Source organism: Drosophila novamexicana, unplaced genomic scaffold, assembly GCF_003285875.2.
Source record: "Drosophila novamexicana strain 15010-1031.04,08,12 unplaced genomic scaffold, DnovRS2.1 tig00000024-arrow-pilon, whole genome shotgun sequence".
Taxonomy (NCBI): Eukaryota; Metazoa; Arthropoda; class Insecta; order Diptera; family Drosophilidae; genus Drosophila; species Drosophila novamexicana.
In genome coordinates, this window is record NW_020824768.1 from 1223306 (window position 1) to 1243378 (window position 20073).

The 20073-nt window shown below is 42.8% G+C and overlaps 3 protein-coding genes across 6 annotated transcripts in view; 1 reads left to right on the forward strand and 2 right to left on the reverse strand.

Annotated features, from left to right (window-relative positions):
- Positions 1 to 664: 664 nt before the first annotated feature.
- On the reverse strand, positions 665 to 2501 carry LOC115771150 (isovaleryl-CoA dehydrogenase, mitochondrial-like). Its single transcript, XM_030716722.1, has 3 exons — positions 2172 to 2501; positions 1988 to 2113; positions 665 to 1933 (listed from the first exon to the last, which is right to left on the reverse strand). Exons 1-3 carry the CDS (start codon positions 2396 to 2398, stop codon positions 1012 to 1014), a joined length of 1275 nt encoding a protein of 424 aa, XP_030572582.1. The 5' UTR covers positions 2399 to 2501; the 3' UTR covers positions 665 to 1011.
- Positions 2502 to 4652: 2151 nt separating this feature from the next.
- LOC115771160 (isovaleryl-CoA dehydrogenase, mitochondrial-like) lies at positions 4653 to 6250 on the reverse strand. The gene is made up of 3 exons (XM_030716733.1): positions 5955 to 6250; positions 5775 to 5900; positions 4653 to 5712 (listed from the first exon to the last, which is right to left on the reverse strand). Exons 1-3 carry the CDS (start codon positions 6179 to 6181, stop codon positions 4791 to 4793), a joined length of 1275 nt encoding a protein of 424 aa, XP_030572593.1. The 5' UTR covers positions 6182 to 6250; the 3' UTR covers positions 4653 to 4790.
- Positions 6251 to 9368: 3118 nt separating this feature from the next.
- LOC115771091 (trichohyalin) overlaps positions 9369 to 20073 on the forward strand; it is a 35846-nt gene continuing 25141 nt past the window's right edge. For 2 of the 4 annotated variants that reach the window (XM_030716644.1, XM_030716648.1), the window contains exons 1-3: positions 9369 to 9495; positions 16697 to 17709; positions 17775 to 19240. In XM_030716644.1, coding sequence (XP_030572504.1) covers positions 9396 to 9495; positions 16697 to 17709; positions 17775 to 19240 — 2579 coding nt within the window. In that variant the 5' untranslated portion in view covers positions 9369 to 9395. Of the gene's footprint in view, positions 9496 to 14136; positions 14262 to 16696; positions 17710 to 17774; positions 19241 to 19569; positions 19647 to 20073 lie in introns of those variants that run through there. The other 2 variants (XM_030716645.1, XM_030716649.1) reach the window with 2 other exon arrangements.

Consider the following 20073-nt stretch of genomic DNA (forward strand, 5'->3'; position numbering starts at 1 on the left):
GATTTTCGTCCTTTTTATTGCTAATTCGTAATCTGGGGGACGAGGACTATTTACTGTCCAAAGGACATCCTGATAGTCCTTAAAATGGCCAAGTTAGACCGGATTTTTTCGATTTTGGCCACTTTTGCGACCTACCCCCTGTAAAATTTTTTTCGAAATTTTTTTATCGAATCCTGGAAATCCTTGAATGCAAATCGATAGTCCTGCTCTCTACGAGTTCAAAAAGGTATATCCTTCCGATATCCTTCAGGATTTGGCCGAGTTATGGCCATAAAAAGAATGTCCTTTTTTAGAAAAATAGCCAGAACTCAGCCATATTCTTTCCGATTTTCAAAGGACTTGGTGCGTTAGAATCGCAAGGACCAACTGCATCGATATACATTATAATATTAAAGGTTCAGCTCTGAATCCTTGCGTGTGGCAAGCAAATAGAACGAAAGCAAAATATCCTTAATATTTCGGCAACTACAAGGACGATTTTAATGTCCTTTGGCCAGTAGATAGTCCTAGCCCACTCAATTCGTTTGACGGGAACCGCAACAGGATCCGCAAGGATACGTCTGAGTTAGAAGCAATTTTCTTTCTTCAAGAATGTCCTTTTTTCTCAATATTTTGAAGGACAATCATTATATTTTTTTCAAATTCTCAATTGGGAGGATAACGACCATCTGCTGGCCAAAGGACAATAGGATAGTCCTTGAAATGGACAAGTTATGGCCGATTTAGTTAAAAATACATAATACAGAATATCCTTTTAAGAAAAATAACAATAGCTCGACAATGACTTTACAGATTTTGGAAGGATATGGTACGTTATGAGCGCAGGTAACAATTTTATCAATATACATATAAGAATATAAAGGTAATCTAAGAATCAGTCCAAAATTTCACAATAAGCCATGAGATGTCTATATTTTGCTTCTTGGTACCGATCTAATTTACAAAACTAACAAATATGTTTCTCCCCTAAAATATTAACACCCTTTCCCCCTGTTAAACATTTATAGCGCTTCATTTATACTCCTGATTCAGCTGACGTCCTATGAGCCAGCGTCGGATCTCCGCGGTGCCGCCAGCAATCTCACATAGTTTAGCATCACGCAAAATTCGTCCTGTCGGATAGTCATTGATGTAGCCGTTGCCGCCAAGGATTTGCATGGCATCCAAAGCCACTTGAGTGCCTTTTTCAGCGCACAGCAAGAAAACGCCAGCGCAATCTTTGCTGATTCGCATACCCGCGTCTAGGGATCTCACCACAGTGTAATAGTAGCTCCGGCACGAGCTCACCGTCGTGTACATATCTGCCATCTTTCCTTGTATTAGCTGGAACTCGCCAATCAGTTTGCCCATTTGCTTGCGCTCATGGGCGTACTCAAAGGCCACGTCGCAGGCGGCCTGCATAAGACCCATCGATATTCCGGACAATACAGCACGCTCATAGTCCAGACCTGACATCAGCACATAGACGCCATTGTTCTCCTGTCCCAGCACATTCTTTGCGGGCACTTTTACATTATCGAAAACGAGTTCACAGGTGCTGCTGCCACGTATTCCCAGTTTATCCAGCTTTTGAGCCACGCTGAAGCCCTCCCACGACGTCTCAATAATAAACGCGGTTATCGCTTTGCTGTCTGGAACACCACTTGCTCCAGTCTTGGCATATACAATTAATGTATCCGCATCGGAGCCATTGGAGATCCAAAACTTGGTACCGTTGAGCACGTAGTAATCGCCTTTGCGCTCTGCTCGCAACTTCATTGCCAGGACATCGGAGCCGGCACCCACCTCCGACATGGCCAAGCCTCCGATGTGTTCTCCACTGCAGAGCTTGGGCAGATACTGTTGTTTCTGTTCGTGAGTTCCGTTTGTAGACAACTGATTGATGCACATATTCGAATGTGCGCCGTAAGAAACTCCTACAGCTCCAGAGGCTCTGTAATGTGCAAATGTTGATCAAATTTTCTTTGTTAAGAATTTATTCACATACCTTGAAATTTCCTCCACGACGATGCTGTGATCCAAGTAGCTTCCACCAGTTCCTCCGTATTCGGGATCCACTGTTATGCCCAGATAACCCAGTTCGCCTAACTTTCTCCAAAACGAACGCATATCTCTGTGGTATGAAAAGGCTGCTCTGAGAGTCTGCTTTGAATTTATTTTGCGATACTCACTTGAAATTGTCCTCCTTGTCGATTTCCTTAGCATAGGGCGCCAGTTCCTTCTGTGCGAAGTTGAAGGTAGCTTCTCGCAGTTTCTGGTGTTCTTTGTCCAGGCCGTAAAGCGCATCGTTAACAGGGTAATGGGTGAGTGTGCGGCTTGATAGAGATGCTGCAGCCAGATGACGGCCACTTTTTTGCAACAAAGTGTTGCAAGCTTTGCTTACGAAACGCATTAACATGTTGATCTAAATGGAGAAAGAAAGCTTTTATTAATAAAGTTTGCTGGAATACAATTCTATTATTTTAAGTTGGGGAGCTGCTAATCTGTGCACAGTCGAAGCTCTTCTGTGTCTGTTTTCTTTTCAGACTCACAGATCTGCATGCAAGCTGTTAAAACTGATCTCATGAACTACAACAAATGCAGAACGAATTCAACTCTGCTCTTCACGGTAGTTTGTTACCCTGAGCTCACCTTCATACATAAAGCTAAAGTATGGATATAATGTACCCCAAATATACACTTACAAATACGCATAGCTTGATTTAAATGTATTTTTAAAATTATTTATATATGTCTGTACGAATGTGGGAATGTATGAGTGTATGTATTAATGTATGAATGAATGTGAGCAAATGTATATATGTATGTGGGCATATGTATTTAGGTATGTAATGTATACATGTATATATGTATAAATGTATATATGTATGTATGTATGTATGTATGTATGTATGTATGTATGTATGTATGTATGTATAAATGTATATATGTATGTATGTATGTATGTATGTATGTATGTATGTATGTATGCATGTATGTATGTATGTATGTATGAATGTATGTATGTATGTATGTATGTATGTATGAATGTATGAACGTATGCATGTAAGTGTGCTTGTGTATTTATGTATGTATGCATGTGTACATATGTATTTGTGAATGTGCATGCATGTATGTTCGTATTTATATGAACGGATGAATGTATGTATGTATGTATGTGTGTGCTTGTTTGTAAGGATGCATATGAGTGTATTTATATGTGCATATATCAATGTTTGTATTCATTGTGTGAATTTATATATATATATATATATATATATATATATATATATATATATATATATATATATATATATATATATATAAATTCATTTTCGTTTGTATGTACGTATGTACATGTTTGTATGTATGTACGTATGTACATGTTCATATGTGTGATTGCCTGTATGTCGGTATGTATGTATACAAACGTGCAAGAACAAGACATGCCACTTCTGTCTGCGCTGCTAATTTAAAAAAAAACGTATTTATATCGAATGCCGTCCTATGCGATTCTCATGAATTCAAGTAAGTCGCAAGTTGAAGCCTGCCTTTAAGAAGGCAGCCGCAGCGGCTTCGGCGAGGAGGAAGCGGCTTCGATCAGCAGGAGGCTTCTTCGATCAGCAGGAGGCGGCCGCGACCAGCAGGAGGCGGCCTCGACCAGCAGGAGGCGGCCTCGACCAGCAGGAGGCGGCCTCGACCAGCAGGAGGCGGCCTCGACCAGCAGGAGGCGGCCTCGACCAGGGGGAGGCGCTTTTGATAACGAGACCAGCATGAGGCGGCCTCGACCAGGAGAAGGTAGCCTCGACCATGAGGAGGTAGCCTCGACCAGGAGGTGGCTGCGCTTTTGATAATGAGACAGCGGCTTCAACAAGGAGGCGGCGATTTTGGAAGGAGAAAGCGGTGTTCTAAGGATGCATGTATGTATGACTTTATACACATATTTTTAGATATAAAACTCCCCTAAACGCGCAGACTAAAAGCTTAAGTTTTAACTGTAGTTAAGTTGCGTGATATTTTTAAATTCCACCGCACGTATGGAAAAATCGAGAAAAACGTTTGTGTGAAATTTCTTTGTTTACCATCCGATCGGTTTTAAACACGTTTTCAAAGATCTTTGAGAAAATTTAATTTATATGTGCCACGGACAAGGCCGGGGTATACCCGCTAGTATCCTATTTAGACATATTTCGAAATTTCCCACCCACATAATTCGGTCAAATTTCTTCCGATTTTCACAAGGTTTGGCATTTTGTTCATGGTTTATCTTTAAGATCAATTTGGCATCAAAATCTGGCAACATTATTTTTGGTAAAAATTCATGTGAAAATGGTACCTTCCCATATAGTTCATATTTTTCCACACCCAAATTGTATTAAGTATGCAAGCAATTATTGAAACATAACTCTTCTGAACGGAGCAAAGTGCAAAGCAAATTTAAACCTGCTCATCATACTCTTCTATTGTTGTGCTGAAGTAAAATTCAAAATGAATATATTTTACTAAAAGTCTCTTCATTATAATATTGTTACCATTATCTGACTTCAAAATTTTATACCTATCTCGCATTGGTAACATAAAAATAAAATGAAGAGTCCTATAACTGGGTTTTATTTAATAATATTAAATAATACACATTTTTAAAATTACCCAAAATAGTTTTTTTATTATTCAACAATCGATATTATATACCTATATATTTCACAAAAATTACCTACAAAAAATAAATGCAACAAATAGTCTTCTGTTTCCACAAAAATGCACAATTAACTCCACCATAAATGCGTCAATGCTCACGGCATAAAAACGTTTCACTTGTACTCCTGATTTAGCTCACGTCCGATCAGCCAACGTCTGATTTCCGAGGTGCCGGCACCGATTTCATACAGCTTAGCATCGCGCAAGATGCGTCCAGTTGGATTCTCATTGATGTAGCCGTTGCCGCCAAGGATTTGTATGGCGTCCAGAGCCACTTGCGTGGCTTTCTCGGCGCAGTACAAGATGACGCCGGCACAATCTTTGCTGCTTCGGACGCCAGCATCGCAGGATCTTGCTACAGCATACAAGTAGCTCCGGCACGCGCTCAGAGTCGTGTACATATCTGCCATCTTTCCCTGTATAAGCTGGAACTCGCCAATCAGTTTGCCCATTTGCTTGCGCTGATGGGCATAGTCGAAGGCCACGTCACAGGCGGCTTGCATAAGGCCCACTGGACCGGCAGCCAGGACCAAACGCTCGAATTCCAGACCCGACATCAGCACGTAGACGCCCTTGTTCTCCTGCCCCAACACATTCTTTGCGGGCACTTTGAGATCCTGGAAAACGAGCTCACAGGTGCTGCTGCCACGCATTCCCAGCTTATCCAGCTTCTGGGCTACGCTAAAGCCCTCCCAGCCTGTCTCTACGATGAAGGCGGTAATCGCATGTCTGTCCGGGACACCACTTGCGCCTGTCTTCGCATACACGATCAGGGTTTCGGCGTCGGCTCCATTGGTAATCCAGAACTTGGTACCGTTCAACACGTAGTAATCGCCCTTGCGTTCTGCCCGCAGCTTCATTGAGACGACATCTGAGCCTGCGCCAGGTTCAGACATTGCCAGGCCACCTATATGCTCGCCACTGCACAGCTTGGGCAGATACTTTTGCTTTTGCTCCGGTGTGCCGTTCTTGGTCAGCTGATTGATGCACAGGTTGGAATGTGCTCCATAGGAAAGTGCCACGCCTCCAGCCGCTCTGTAAGTCGTACAAATGTATTGGTTTTTGGAACAGGCAAGAGTCTCCAAGTGCTAAGTTACCGCGAAATCTCTTCCATAATGATGCAGTGATCCAAATAGCTGCCACCAGTTCCTCCGAATTCAGGTTCCGCCGTTATGCCCAAGAAACCCAGTTCACCCATCTTTTTCCAGAATGAGCGCAGATCTCTGCAGTTTAACACATCTTAAGAGTAGTTTTTGTACAACTTTTTCATTGCTCACTTGAAACTATCCAGCTTGTCTATTTCCTTGGCATGGGGCGCCAGTTCCTTCTGGAAGAAATTGAAGGCAGTTTCCCGTAGCTTCTGACGCTCCTCATCGAGCCCAAATAGACCATCGTTTATCGGGTAATGCGTTAGTGTGCGGACCCAAGGCGCTGCTGCGGGCAGGCGACTACCACCATGATGCAGAAAGGTATTGCAAGTTTTTGCCACGAAACGCAGTGCCATTGCGAAGTCGATGTTTTTTCAGAACAAGGAAACGGGTGTTACCTAACCTTTGATCAGCTGTGGGCGAGCGCAGCCTCACTTAGGCGCAACAGGCGTTGCCTAAGTGGCAACGCTGGCGTGATCGCATTGACTTTCAAAAACTATCGATTTACTTATCGGCCGCGCACTATCGAATTCAAATGTACAACACTGAAACCGAATTGAAACCGAACTGCGAATACGACACACTAAAAAGCTGTTGCTTTTTTCAACATATGTTAATATATTTGTTTAATGTAATTTGGTTATTTATCCCGTACAGCAACCACGTGAACAGTGCGCATGTCTCTACAATGGCAACTGTTTCGGTGGCAGTGCAATGGGCTGCTTTGCCGCACGGCGTCCGCATCCTGGCGACGAAAAATGCCGACATCAACAAGAGCAACAACAACAACAATAACAACAGCAGCAACAACAACAATTGGAATGAGGACGCAACGCAGCGATAAACAAAAACAGCGCCAGCGCTGCGGGCTCCTGTAATGGGAATTAAAAGCCAACCAGACAGACCCATCAAATCAGTCCAGTTGTTGCCGCTAGTCGTTGCGCGTTAACCGCGCGGAGAGCGTGTCCTTGATATGTTAACAAGTGTAAACGGTTTTTGAGGGCCATCTGCTCGCAACCAAAGCTTTAAATATATTTGTTTCTCAAATGTTGATGCATTAAATAAATGTGCAGCGTCTTGGAGTGCTATAGAATCAATAAGTGAGCGAAGCGCATAAAATATGCATAGAAACCCATTTTGTACAATTCGGCAGGCAAATCGATAAACGTCTCCGAGAGGGTGTAGAGAGTAATGAAAGTAATGAATAACTTGCCACATGCACGTGTGTGTGCGTTCGATTAACGCCCTGACCACCATCTGGCCCCAAACCATCGCGTGCCTGTGCTCCTATTCTCTCGGGTCGTCTATATCCTGTCAATCATCGTTGCTTGTGCGCGCTTTATGAGGACGCAGTTTGTATTGTAGGTACCCCACTCCCAAACCTTTTCAATGCTTCATTCCCGCTCTGCTCGCTAACAATGAGTCGTTATGTTTGTTGTTGTTGCTGTTGTCGTTGTAATTGTGTATTGTTTTTTGTGTGTCACGTTCCTTCGACAGGAACTATTGTTATCCAGTTGCTGTTGTTCATGTTCATGTCGTTGTTGTTGTTGTTGTAGTTGTACCACGCTTTTGTATGTGTTGCCATGTTGCTGTAATTACGGGCTTACAACTAATACCCACCCACCCATAGCCCACCACTGAGCACAATCATGCACGCACTCATCAAAGGTCAAATATCAATGTTCCCGGCTCGATTTATGATAAGGCCACAAAGCCAGCTATATACTTAATGTTAGATTAATTTGTTTCACTTTATTGATATGTGCACGTGAGGTTTGGAAAAACTTTCAACTGCATTTATTTAAAATTACACAACCTTGCCAGAAGGTCGCGTCCGCATGATTGATATGCGTGTCCTATGCGTAATCAGAGCTATATAATTATGTAGGCAGTTGGCAGACAGCTACTGCAATTGCACTTTGCAGTCACTTAAATGCCGCCTAGCTATAAACAGATCACATCTCACTGTCAGTGCCGAGTTGCTGCATTCTTGAGATGTTTCGCTGCCGCTGCTTAATGCCAAGTGGAATGAACTTGTTGTGCAGCAGCAGCAGCAGCAGCAGCAACAGAAACAGAAACTTGGCCTGCCTGGCTGCCACTTGAGCGTTTGCTGGCAAACACAAAGGGCAACTGATGAGGCAGCAACAGTCCACAATTGAACTTGGTCGCGGAACCCCTCGCCTCCTCGCAGCATGTCTGACATGCAGAACATTAAATGTAGGCGCAATTCTCAGACTTGAACTTGTCGAGTCGCAACTTATGATGAACTTTTGTTTTATGGCGCCACCCGAACCGCGAGGCAGGGTCGCAGCTGCTACTCAAAGTGAATCCGCCAAACTGATGCGGCTGCTTTAATTCATCATTTCTTTCGCTGTTGGCAGCCAACCAACTGACGAATCCATCTAGTGCAAGATACAATGCCTAAATATATCGGCAAGCTCTATGTGATAAGCAAATGCAATTGCGCTCTTTTCCAAAATACGACAAATAAAAAATAATGTCTAATAGCAAAATGCGCACACGACTCGGACAACAAAATAAAAGCCAATTATATAGGCGCTGAGCGCTCGCTGGCGGCTGAGAATATAAGTATATCCAACGAGCGTGTGACCCAGCGGAGTGACAGTCCAAAAAGTAAAAGCTCTCGTTGCCCGTGTGTCGCGCCAGAGTCGCCAGCGTCGCCCATTCAGCCAGCCATTTAGCCATTAGTCGCGCTCGGCACGGCACGGCAAACGATCGACGACAATCGACGACGACGACGACGACGACGACAACGCATGGACGCGGCGGATTTCCGTGCGCGATTTTCATACAATTTTCAACTCATTCGATTTCTAAATACTCTACAACAGCCAATAATAAAAAACGAACCCTAACACAAACGACACAGCACCGGCCAGTTTCCAAACGGTCTGCCCAAACAGTTGACGACCAACAGCAGCAGCAGCAGCTGACGGCGGCGGCAGGCAACAATTGCCTGATTAAGTTAACAAACAAAAAAAAAAAAAGTTAGTTACTAACTGGAAATTGTTAAAAAGACAAAAACAAGAAATAACGCGCTGTCACGTAATCCAAATTAACTATAATTGAAGAATATAAAGTGTAAATGTGTACATATTCAAATGATGCATAAAAAGTTTCTATGAAAATCTCTTTTGAAACGCAAGTAAAAAAGTGCCACAAGTGTTTATTTGTGAGTGTGTCTGTGTTGGTGTCAAAAAATTAAATCACCGCATTAAAAATAACTTGAGAAAATCTTTATTTTAAATAAATATATATATATATAGCTATATGTAGCTAGATATAAGTATAGATATATCTACGCGATTTCAACGCGCCAAGTAATCAAAGCGACAAAAAACGCGGCGACTGTGCGGGTGCGAGTTTGTGTATGTGTGTGTGTATATTAGTGTGTGTGAGCTTGCCAAATGTCACTTGTGGCCACTGTGCGTCATTCAGTGCATGTGTGTGTGTGTTTTTGTGAACATAAAACATAGATAAATTATATAAAATTATTTTCATTTGCGCGCGTGTATTTTGTAGCTCAAGTAAAACCCATTCGGCCCACAAATGGAGTCCAACAACAACAACAACAACAGCGGCAAGCGCAGCAAAAAAGGACGTAAAGCCCGCAGCCCAACAAGCACACAGCATCATCCGTGGGACGAAGGTAGGCAGCGCCTCCGCTTTAGCCCCATCTTTATGACTGGGCCAAAATAAATGATTAGTTGGCAGCCGTTGCGTATACGCCGCATGGGCGACACATCTATATACTTGATTTTTTCTTCTATTCTGCTCGCCTGTAACTACAAGTACTCGTAGATATACATGGCACATTACTTATTATGTGTGTTAGCCCCTTCTTATTGCCTTCTCAACTTGAACAGCTGCCAAAATGTTGGCGCATGTTTGAATACTCGGTTGGATTCCCAACAGAATCTAACGGGAATTGTAAATCATCTAAACTGACAACACACTAACAATAGGTTAGTGTAAGTGTTTTATTGTTTTTTTATGCAGCTTGCAACAAGCTGCAACTGGCCCAAGGCAATTCGAAAGTTCTTTGGGAAACTGGAATATATTATAAGAATATTTGGTTTCAAGATTTCTTGGATAACAAATTTAGTTCTTTTCTTTTTACTGGTTCGAGATTCTGTGGCTGGAGAACTGCATTCTCATTTATTCTTTAGCTAACTGGAATATATTGTAAGAAAATTTAATTTCAAGATTTCTTGGATAACAAATTGAATTCTTTTCTCTTTACTGTTTGAGATTCTGTGGCTGGATAACTGCATTCTCATTTATTATGCTAAATGTCTTTGAATGCCTCAATATTTGTAGAATAGCTGCAATATCTTAAAGCTTGAATGCTGCGCTATGAATATGATTTCCCTTTCTGGTTTTTTATAAACCTTTACAGGTTTTACGTATAGCTGGGGGCATTCGGCTAGACTTTGGCATGAGCTGGCAGCCGGCATCTGCTCTGGTCCCATGGGCGTGTTTCACGCTGTGTGAACTAACAAACGGGTTTCACTGTGTGTCAATTTGCCGTTACATCAATCAAAATTCAAATGAGCTAGAAAAGAGAGAAACAAGAAGCTGTGATCTATGGCCGGCCATTATCTAACAAAAGTGAAAAGCAGCAGCCACAAATGCCTGCCACAAAAGGCGCTGATAAAAAAGCGTTTCCCCCTTTTGAATTCTAGCACTTGAGACAGCAGCGTTCTGATTGCCACTTGAATATATTTGCACAGAGTCCACAGAACGAAGAAAGAACAACATACAAAGTGCGGATATCTTTGGCAGACCGAAGATTAAATGCCCTTGTAGACATTTGCCTTACGCTTTGGCTGATATGTGAGCATAGTGAAGCCTGAATTTGAGCAAAATAACTTTGAAAACAGAATATTAAGCCATACAAAAACTAATTTCTAGACCGATTCCTCCTATAGATATATATGGAAGTGCGGTCTTAATAGGATTAGACTAATATAAAAGCAGCATAGTTTAACTTCTACCTTCCAGATTAGTCCCCACATAAACAGACATCAGCTTGGCTGATTTAGAATATATATACTTTATGGGGTTCTGCTTCTACGCGTTACTCATTTCATGACCAAATAATAATACTCTTTAATATAGTGTATTAAGAAAGCCAGCTGTTTGTTGGTTTTATTAGTGGATTTGTGGCTGTGGCCAGATTCAAGTCATGCTGCACCGACGCATTTGGGATTGCAGACTGGAAGAAACGCACGTAGACCAGCTGGGAACGTCATATGAGCAACTAGGCATATGATCAGTTGTTGTTATCTTATCGGGTATATACATATATATGTGTTTAGGGTTAGTTGACAAGGGCGCGGCTCGGCGGTTTCTATTTGCTGCGATAAGGTTTGACGCAATGCACTGCGGGTCAATTGAAATTTCGTGGTTGCGTAATATTTTCGGAGGTATTTATGACGCTTTCGACAGTGGGAAAGCCTCAGATTTGAGTTATGAATCAAAGTTCGCATGTCAAACTCCTTAAGCCAATAGCATTTGTTAGCCAAACACTTAATGAGAATTAGATATGAGTTAGTAAGTCACAAAGAAGCATAAAACCTGTTCACCCCTTCATATATAAATATTTGATAAGCTCTCAAGATAAGCAACGAATTTTTATAAATTTTGATATGGTCTATAAAACTAAAGTACAAAGAATAAATATCTTTATGGAATATGGGCTATAAATCTAAAGTGCAAAGAATAAATATATTTATGGAATATTAAAGCAAAAGGCATTAACAGCCTTGCTTAACTATTTTTTAAGAAAGTGGAATCGTTTTTTTAACAACTGCATATTTCCTAAGGTTTCAAGAGGCTGAGATTGGGATAATGAATGTAGATGATGGAGCTTATAGGTGCTGGTAGCATCTCCAGAAGAGAGACTGTTCCACTCAGTGGGATCTGCGTCTCTTTGGTGCTGGCAGGCAAGGCTTGAAAATCCTCCTCCTGCAGCTCCGTTTTCTCCTGCTTTATAGATAATAACCCGGAAGCTATAGTCTATAGCTTGTTCGTGCTACGAGACTCAGGTAAAATTTGTTGTTTGACTGTTGCCGAGTGAGGTGGTTTCGCTCTTAAACAAGGCATCGAATTGTTGCTAGCCTTGGGCTTCAGACTTTTGTCGATCAACGCCATCAGCCTGTACCCAAAGTCTTGGCCCCCTTCGCAAAGTTTAGTCAGGTATATATACTGTGAGCTCAAAGCTTCTTTTTTCCGTTGGCATTCTCATTCCTATTACTTATGTGCCAAGCTATACGCAAAGCTAACGCAGTGCTAACAAAATGTGCTAAAATAAACTAAACAACGCAATGCTCCTAATCAATCATGCACAGTAGATTTCAGCTCTCCATTGATTAGCATGCTCCAAAGATGACTCAGTGGGTATATTTTCGAATGTCTGGCCACAGTAAACGCAGCCAGTAAGCAACAAGAACTAGTACAATCAATAAAAAGATTCGGCTAATGGACATTTGATTGATTTGCAATTAGCAGGCGAACGTATCACATGAGCGCACGTCCCACAGCTATGCCTAAAATCACATTCTAACCCAAAGTATTGACCTAATTGCAGGAGGCACAGCATCAGCAGCAGTAACAACATCAGCAGCGGCATCAGCAAAATCTGCAACAACAACAAAGAACCGCGTTGCGTGCACCGGCACAGCACTGACCAGGTTTCTGGTTTGCATGGCACCTGTGATTGGTAATACTCTACCTTTTGGCTAAATGAGCTGTCTTGTCACTTTCATATTCATTCATGAAATACACTTGATTATGTTGCTGGCAACATGAGTGTTTACAAACATTTCGCTGAGACTTTCCATTTGGCCCCACACACCTCCATTTTTGCCACTTGTTCGACAGCCCATCAACAACATTAAGAAACGTTTTTATGTGCTCGCCTCGTCTTGTCATTGAATGCATTGTATATAGTTAAATATCCGTTCTTATATATTTACATACATACATATATATATATATACAAGTGTATATATATTTGTGTATACATATTTTATTTATACACATTCAGTGTGTTTTGTCTTGTGGCAAAATTTTTTGCCTGCCTTTAATTCAGTCTTCAACGTGAATTTCATCTATATATATATATGTGCGGCCGACAGAGCGTATATGTTATATTTTGTGTTCTTGTTTGATTTGTGATTCTGTTTGCTCTCTTCTCCCACGTTTTTCTCTTTCTGCTGTTGTCTTCTGTCAACTGTCGTCGCGTGTCTCTCTTGTTATTGTTGTTATTTTCAGGTCGCATATGTTTTGGAACTAATCGTCAAATATGACGTAAAGAAAACTATGTGTGTGTGTTCTTAGCTGGCAATGTTGCCCTGAACTATATTTATAGGTACATAAATTTAAAAAGCCAACAAGTCCAGTCAAGGTCATTATTTATTCAAGTATTCATTTAAGTATTCATTCAAAGTATTCGTTTGACCATAAACCGTTTATTAAAATACACTTAAATTTAATTTTAAACATGCTCCGAGTAACGAGAAAATTGCGTTTGAAAGTCCAAGAGGAAAATCAGTTTTGCAGCCTAGATCAAGTTCGAAATTGTGCGAAGCCCCAACGATAATTGCAATAATTAAACGGCTTACAATAGACTCAGACAGTTGGGTTAGACAAACAAAATGCATTTGCAGCAACTGTGTCACAAATTTATTTTCAAACAAGCAAATTTGCAAAACAACACAACAAAAAATAGAATCAGTTCGCCGGGCTGGCAGAAAAATCAACATAACGCATACGCAATGTGTGCCAGTTTACGATCAGCCACCCCTTCAGGCTGATCCCCATGACTTGCGCTGCATTGCGCAAAGATTTTTAGCAAGCAACTGCTAGCTTGGCGTACTCAATACAAATTCTATATAATTAATATGCATGCATATGGCATGTTGGGCATCCTGTATGGAAGCCTTGATGGCGCCCTGCGCATTCCGCTTAAATGATTCTAAATATAGAGAACCGAGCAAGGCGACCTTGGGCCTTGGTTGGATCGTGCAACCAACCCCATAACCCCTTCAGCTGGCCTGGTCTGCATCTCCCTATCTGTGGAGAGTAGGGAGGGGAGCGCAGGGCCTGCTTAACACGCTCTTCAGTGAGAGCAGCTACGTTAATGACAACGTCAAACGTCAAACGTGAAAAGTCGTCGTTGTCGTCGTTGTTTTGTCTGCCTTTTGCTTGTCGTAGTATTCCAAGCGCGATTAGACGTCGAACATGTGAAGCTCGAGAGGCGCTCGCTGAAACGCCTATCAATTTTTATTATTTATATTTTTTTGTTGTAATTATTGTTTTCTATTTTTTGTTGTTGTTTGATTTGCAATTATTTATTAAACTTTACGTTGATTATGGTTTACATCTTTCTGAGCGTTGCTGGCAATTACGGTGAGTTATACGGCGGAGAGAGGCCGGCTTTTTATTGATTCGACTCGCGTGCGTTATGCAATGCAATAAGTTCAGGGAACGCCAAATTAATCGAGTAATCAGCGGACGAGCTGTAATTGTGAACACTTTTTTTTTTTGCTATATTTTAATTGAAGTGCGAGTGCGTCTATTTTTAGCCTTTAGTTTTATGCGCACGTGTTACGTATACGCCACGTTGAGCAGCTCAGACAATGCTCGAGTTCAAGCGAGTCGCTGCTCTTGAACTTGTCCCGTGTTTACAAATGGGAGCACTTTATTCGCTTGGCCCTGAGCATAAAATGTCAATTTTCATAGATTTAATTTTTTAAGAAAAACAGTTCAACAAGCCATCCAACTGCAAATATACATAGGTATACCTACTCATAGCTAGCGACCATGTAAGCCAAGCATGTCAGTTACGCTCGAATTGTGTTGGAAACTTACGTATGTAGATACAAGATATAAGTACATATATAGATTTGCCTATACGAATATGAATTTATGTACAGAAGAGCTTGGCTAAGTGGAATACGAAAAATAACAAATTGCAATATTTTATTTGCTTAAAGTTTTCTATGATATCATTGCTCTCACTATAGAAATTGACGAACCTAGTACCTTTATTTGCATAATATTTCTAATGTACTATGGGTTCATCAGCGTTGTTCATGATGAACCAATCAGTCAGCCAGGCAAAAACAAATTAATTACTCAGTCTCTGTCTACGTCATTGTTGGACACCGCCGTCCATCTAGATATATACTAAATACTTATGTCTATATAGAAATCTGTTCGCCTTTAGAGCGCCCCCATTCATAGAAAAAACAAAACCGAAAGGCGTAACGAAACAATTTAACAATTTAATTTCGTGGCTCTGTAATTTTATGTGATTACGTTAGACATCAGTAAAAACACATGTACCCAACAACAATTGTATACAATATATAGGGTATGTATATTTAGGCAGGCATGAAAAACAAACAAGCGTCTATTGAATATCATACATAAAATTAAGACAGACAGACCATCCACGAAAATTGGGCACATCAAAAGATTAGAGCACCCAGCGTTTGAAGCAAAAGAAAGGGTATATGGAAATGTGCAAATATAACAATTTATACAGTTATAGAACACAACTGAAGACAGCCAAATATATCCCAAAATGTATTTAAATGATGTGCCCAAAAATAAGATGTTATAAATTATTTAACGATTTCGAGTAGAACTCAATTCTTTGAAAATTTGTCTGAGATTCATTATTAAAAGTTTCATTTGGCCTATATATCACAGGATATTTGAGTGTTTATCATTAATATTTTTCTGGCCAAGCTAGAGACTCCCATATATACACCAAAATATTAGGCTGAATCTTGGCATATTACAGAGTACTTGAGTGTGCTTGTTGTTTATGTTGCTGCAACTAGTTGCGCTCTTATTATTTTGGAGCAAACGCTAAATTAGCTGTAATTTGTGTGTGTGCTTAAATTGTAAACTGAAATTTGTTTACGAGTTAGTCTCGTACTCGATTTTCCAGTTTTGTGTCGGTTTGCAAGTTCTTTAACGCGGCCAAAACAAAACAAAACTGAAATCGAACCAAACACAGACACAGGCAAAAAGCCAAATTCGAATTGAGCGCAAAAGCCAAAACGAAGGCAAAGAGCAAGAAGGAAAAAAAAAATTAAAACAATTTCAAAAGCAATTTTTGTTAAGTATTGTATTTTAAAACCCCAAGCAGTTGAGCATCAAAACTGCTCAGTTGCCTGCCAGGTTGGGGCCTCTCTGGGGCTTTTCACTTGATGCCAGTTGGCCCCGGACAATTTCAGTGCACGGCTCGCGTTCGCGAACAACGGCGCTGAAAAAACAATTCGAAGATTGTGCAAAAACAAAAAAAAAATAAAACTATAATTAACTAAATAAATTCGAACAATTTCATTTACATGTAAAATTTTGCAAAACGAAAACGAACTAAAGAAAAAAACGAAACTTTAACCGCAAGTTAAACAAATGTGGTAAATATTAGTTTAATTCGAAAAAGGAATTCTACAAATAGGGATTTCGTAATTGCAGCATTTTCGAAACGTCTGCGAAACGCTTTCGAAATTGCCAAGTCAATTGCAAATAGGAAAAAAAAAAAACAAAGAAAACTTTGTTTTACTCTCGCAAATTATTCTCCACATATGTCTCACCACATCGCTTACATCTTTCTCTCTGTGTCTCTGTTTTTATGTATGCACATTTCTCGCTGTTTTGTGATGCGTCTTATGTAATTGTCAATTGTCGCGAATTGTTGTCGTCCGCAAGAGGTGCAACAAAAAAATGCCACGTTATTTTTAGCACCTGTTTCGTCTTTTGTTCGCCCCACAGCACATTTAAATGTAAATAAATATCTGATGTGTGCCCCTTCCGACCCATTGCAGTGTCGCTACCTGGCGCTGGAACTGGCCCCACTGAGCAGCCGACCATTTTACTGATCAACGGCATCAGCGACGACGCCCAGTTGCAGGAGAAACAAAAACAGAGCAAAGCGGAGCTAAAGCTATCGCTTGAGAATAACAACGAACCGGCCAGCGGGCTGACGCATCCCACACAGGCACAGGCACCGACTACGCCGGGCGGATCGCATTTGCTGGATTTGGAATCTCACCTCATCGAGGACGTCAACGCGGTGCTGAGCGGCGTGGGCATTAATGAGCTGCCGCCCATTGAGCAGGAGCTGCAGAAGGGCACATCCAAAATAGAAGCTGACGAGGCCTCGCATGTAATCGAGGTGGAGCCAGCGGGCGCCAAGACTAAGCAGCCAATAGAAACTCTCGCACCGTCGCATCAAATAGCCGAGGTAGACGAGACGGCAACGGCAGGCACAATCGAAGCAGCTCCAGCAGCCGCAGCCGCAGCAGCAGCATCGGAGGCAGTGCGTCATACTGCCGAGCAGCTGATAAATGAAATAGAACGCGAGCTAATCGAAAGCTTTAGCAAAAATGTAGCACAGGTCGAGGCGGAGCAGAAAAAACAGCTCGAAGCAGATCTTACGGCAGTCAACTCGCTCTCACAGCAGGTGGATGCCCAACTCAATGAGCTGACCAGCATACTCAAGAGCAAGCCACAGCCGAAAATTGTATTGGAGCCGGCTGGAGCGGAGGCAAGGCCAACAACGAAACTCGCCAGCAACGAGCTTAAGCTCGTCGAAGTGCCCACACCCAAGTCCGAGGCGGAGGAGCAGCAACGCAAGGAGTTCATTGATTCACTGCCGCAAATCGAACAGGATCGCCTGGGTACACACACGGATGCGGAGGCAAAGCGTCTGTCAGCGGACTGCAAGCGAGAGTATTACCAGTCGCTGAAGAAATATCTGCTGCAGAACAGCCAGGACAAGCCGCCTGTGCCGCTGCAAACCTATCGCTGGGAGGATCTTAGAAGAGCCAGAGAGCGCGTAAGTCTTATACTCCACATTCCCCAAAGAGCTTCAACTTTATTATATATGCTTTCTCTTTGCAGGGCGGCTATCCTTGGACGCATCTGTACAAGCGCCCATTGGGACCGGACGAGGAGCCGGAGATTGTATTGTTATTGCGCAAATCACAGGAACTGCGGTTTAGGTCTGAGTCGCCCAAGTCCCTGAAGAAGGTGCGCTACGACGAGCAGGTGCTGGTCAAAGAAACTGAGCGCTATATACAGGATCTGTCGGAGGACGAGGCGATAAGCAACACAGAAGACAGCAGCGAGGAGTCTGAAGAGTCGGACAACGAATCGGAGCACGAGCCGCACAACGAGGACACGCTTAGCGAGTGCATTTCCTGTGTCTCCGACTCGGTGCTCGCAGTTGGAGGACACGCGAGGCCACGGAAAACCAATCGTCTAGCGCAGATACGTGACATTATCAGGCGCAGGCGCAGCGGACGCGCACAGGGTGACGCACAGTCTCTGCCCGGCAGCTCGGCCAATCCTAGCAGACAGGGAAGTCTGCACGAACTAGCGCCGCCACCAGGACCCTTAGTTCCGAATACAGACAAGCCACCCAAGAAGCCGAAGCCAAAGCAAAGCTTCGACATTATGAAGAAGCTCAAGAGCTTGGCGGAGCGCCAGAAGAAGCGCCTGAACATCAAACGTATTACGCTCAAGAAGGACGAGAAGATTGTCCTGGGTGAGCAGCAGAAGATTATTAAATTAAAAGCGTCACCAAAGTCGACTCGCGGCGAGATACCGCACTTTGTAGAGAAGCAGGACTCGGACGATGTCCTAGAGCTGGTAGAGTACGATGAATCGCCCTGCAGAAAACGTAACAAACAGGAGGAGCTGGATGAGCTGCCTAGCACTAGTGCAGGCAGCGTGCCACAGCCCGACGAGATTATCGAGCTACCCGTCGAGCAAACCAAGACTGAAGCGCCCGCTGTGGAAATCACCGAGCCAGCTCCAGAGCCTGTAGAGGAGCCCATTGAGGTGGAGACGCCGCCCAAGAAAACGCCACGTCTGCGTCGTGAACATGTTTACGAGGAGATTGGACAGGCTGAGCCACAGCTGCCGTTGGAGCAATCCATCCTAGAGCTAGACTCGCTCAAGAAGTCGTTAACGCGTCAAGATCATCTGGCCGCAGATGACGTCGAAGCAGCCAAGCCTGTGCCACTGGATCGCATGGGCAGCAGCGAGGAGGATCAGGTGGCCGTTGCTGCTGCCGAAAAATCTGGAGCTCTCTTGGCTCCAATCTCATCCATAGACTCCACTTCCTCGGATGAGGATCGTGCACGTCTGGCGCAGCTCTCCCCCGTGGCCGAGGAAAGCGATGAGCCCGCGGAGGTCAGCGAATTGCGGCCGGTACTGAAAAAGGAAGCTTCACCGGCGCCCTCCGACAAGAAGGTGACCTTCTCTCACGTCGAAGATGAGGCCGAACCGCACCGTGAGGACATTGAGCTACCCGAAGATGTACTGGAAGCGGTTGCAAGTGCGGCCAAGTCAAAGAGCGATAGGTAAGTGCTAAGCGTGGTCCTTAAACGTATCCTGTGCGCATGACACTAACACACAGCACACCCAACACGCCGTCGGCTATTGCTCATCCGTCTTGCAGAAACTCTAACCTAATTGACTTGCTTATGAAATTGTTACTAACCCTCCTGCCGGGAGTCGACGGCAATGGCGGCGGCAAACGGCGTCGCCTGCGCAGCCTCCGGTACACGCACCAAAAGCCATACTATCAAGATTACCACTACACAGACCACAACACAGACACCTCCTCACACAGCACCGGGCATCGATTTGCTAGACCCTCGGGCACCTGGACGCTATGCTGCTGCTGCAGCAGAGGCGCCACTAAGAAATATTGGTAATGGGTTGCACGGAGACGGCTCTTAAATATTAACATGATATTGACCCAAGGTAAGAACAGATTAAAAATGGGGAAACTGTAAGCGTCTGTCACTGGTTTATGTGATGTCCCCCCATAGAAAACGGTGTTGGTAAATGTCACAATCATTGGTTGTGGAACTAGTTCACAATAAAACAATTTTGTTTAAAGACAAGCTTTTACATGTATGTAGTGAATCCTGCATTGGACTGACTCAAATATTATAAGTGAACTGTGGAACTAGTTCAATGAACTATCAAAGAATTATATATTTGTACCTGTCATTGAAATTCTGGAAGTAGTTCAGCGAATAACTTTAGTTTGGATTGGTCATAAAATATAATCTGGAACTAGTTCTAGCATAATCTGCGGGTTTAACTTAATCGAGACTAATTGAATAAACGCTGCTGTGGCTTGAACATTGGCCTGACTCGTATATCATTGGTGAACTGTGTAACT

Coding starts and splice junctions, on each gene's coding strand:
- LOC115771160 (XM_030716733.1), bottom strand. CDS start 6,181: ATGGCACTGCGTTTCGTGGCAAAAACTTGCAATACCTTTCTGCATCAT. Junction 5,901..5,954: donor GACAAGCTGGATAGTTTCAA/GTGAGCAATGAA, acceptor GTTAAACTGCAG/AGATCTGCGCTCATTCTGGA. Junction 5,713..5,774: donor ATTATGGAAGAGATTTCGCG/GTAACTTAGCAC, acceptor TACGACTTACAG/AGCGGCTGGAGGCGTGGCAC.
- LOC115771150 (XM_030716722.1), bottom strand. CDS start 2,398: ATGTTAATGCGTTTCGTAAGCAAAGCTTGCAACACTTTGTTGCAAAAA. Junction 2,114..2,171: donor GACAAGGAGGACAATTTCAA/GTGAGTATCGCA, acceptor TTCATACCACAG/AGATATGCGTTCGTTTTGGA. Junction 1,934..1,987: donor GTCGTGGAGGAAATTTCAAG/GTATGTGAATAA, acceptor TGCACATTACAG/AGCCTCTGGAGCTGTAGGAG.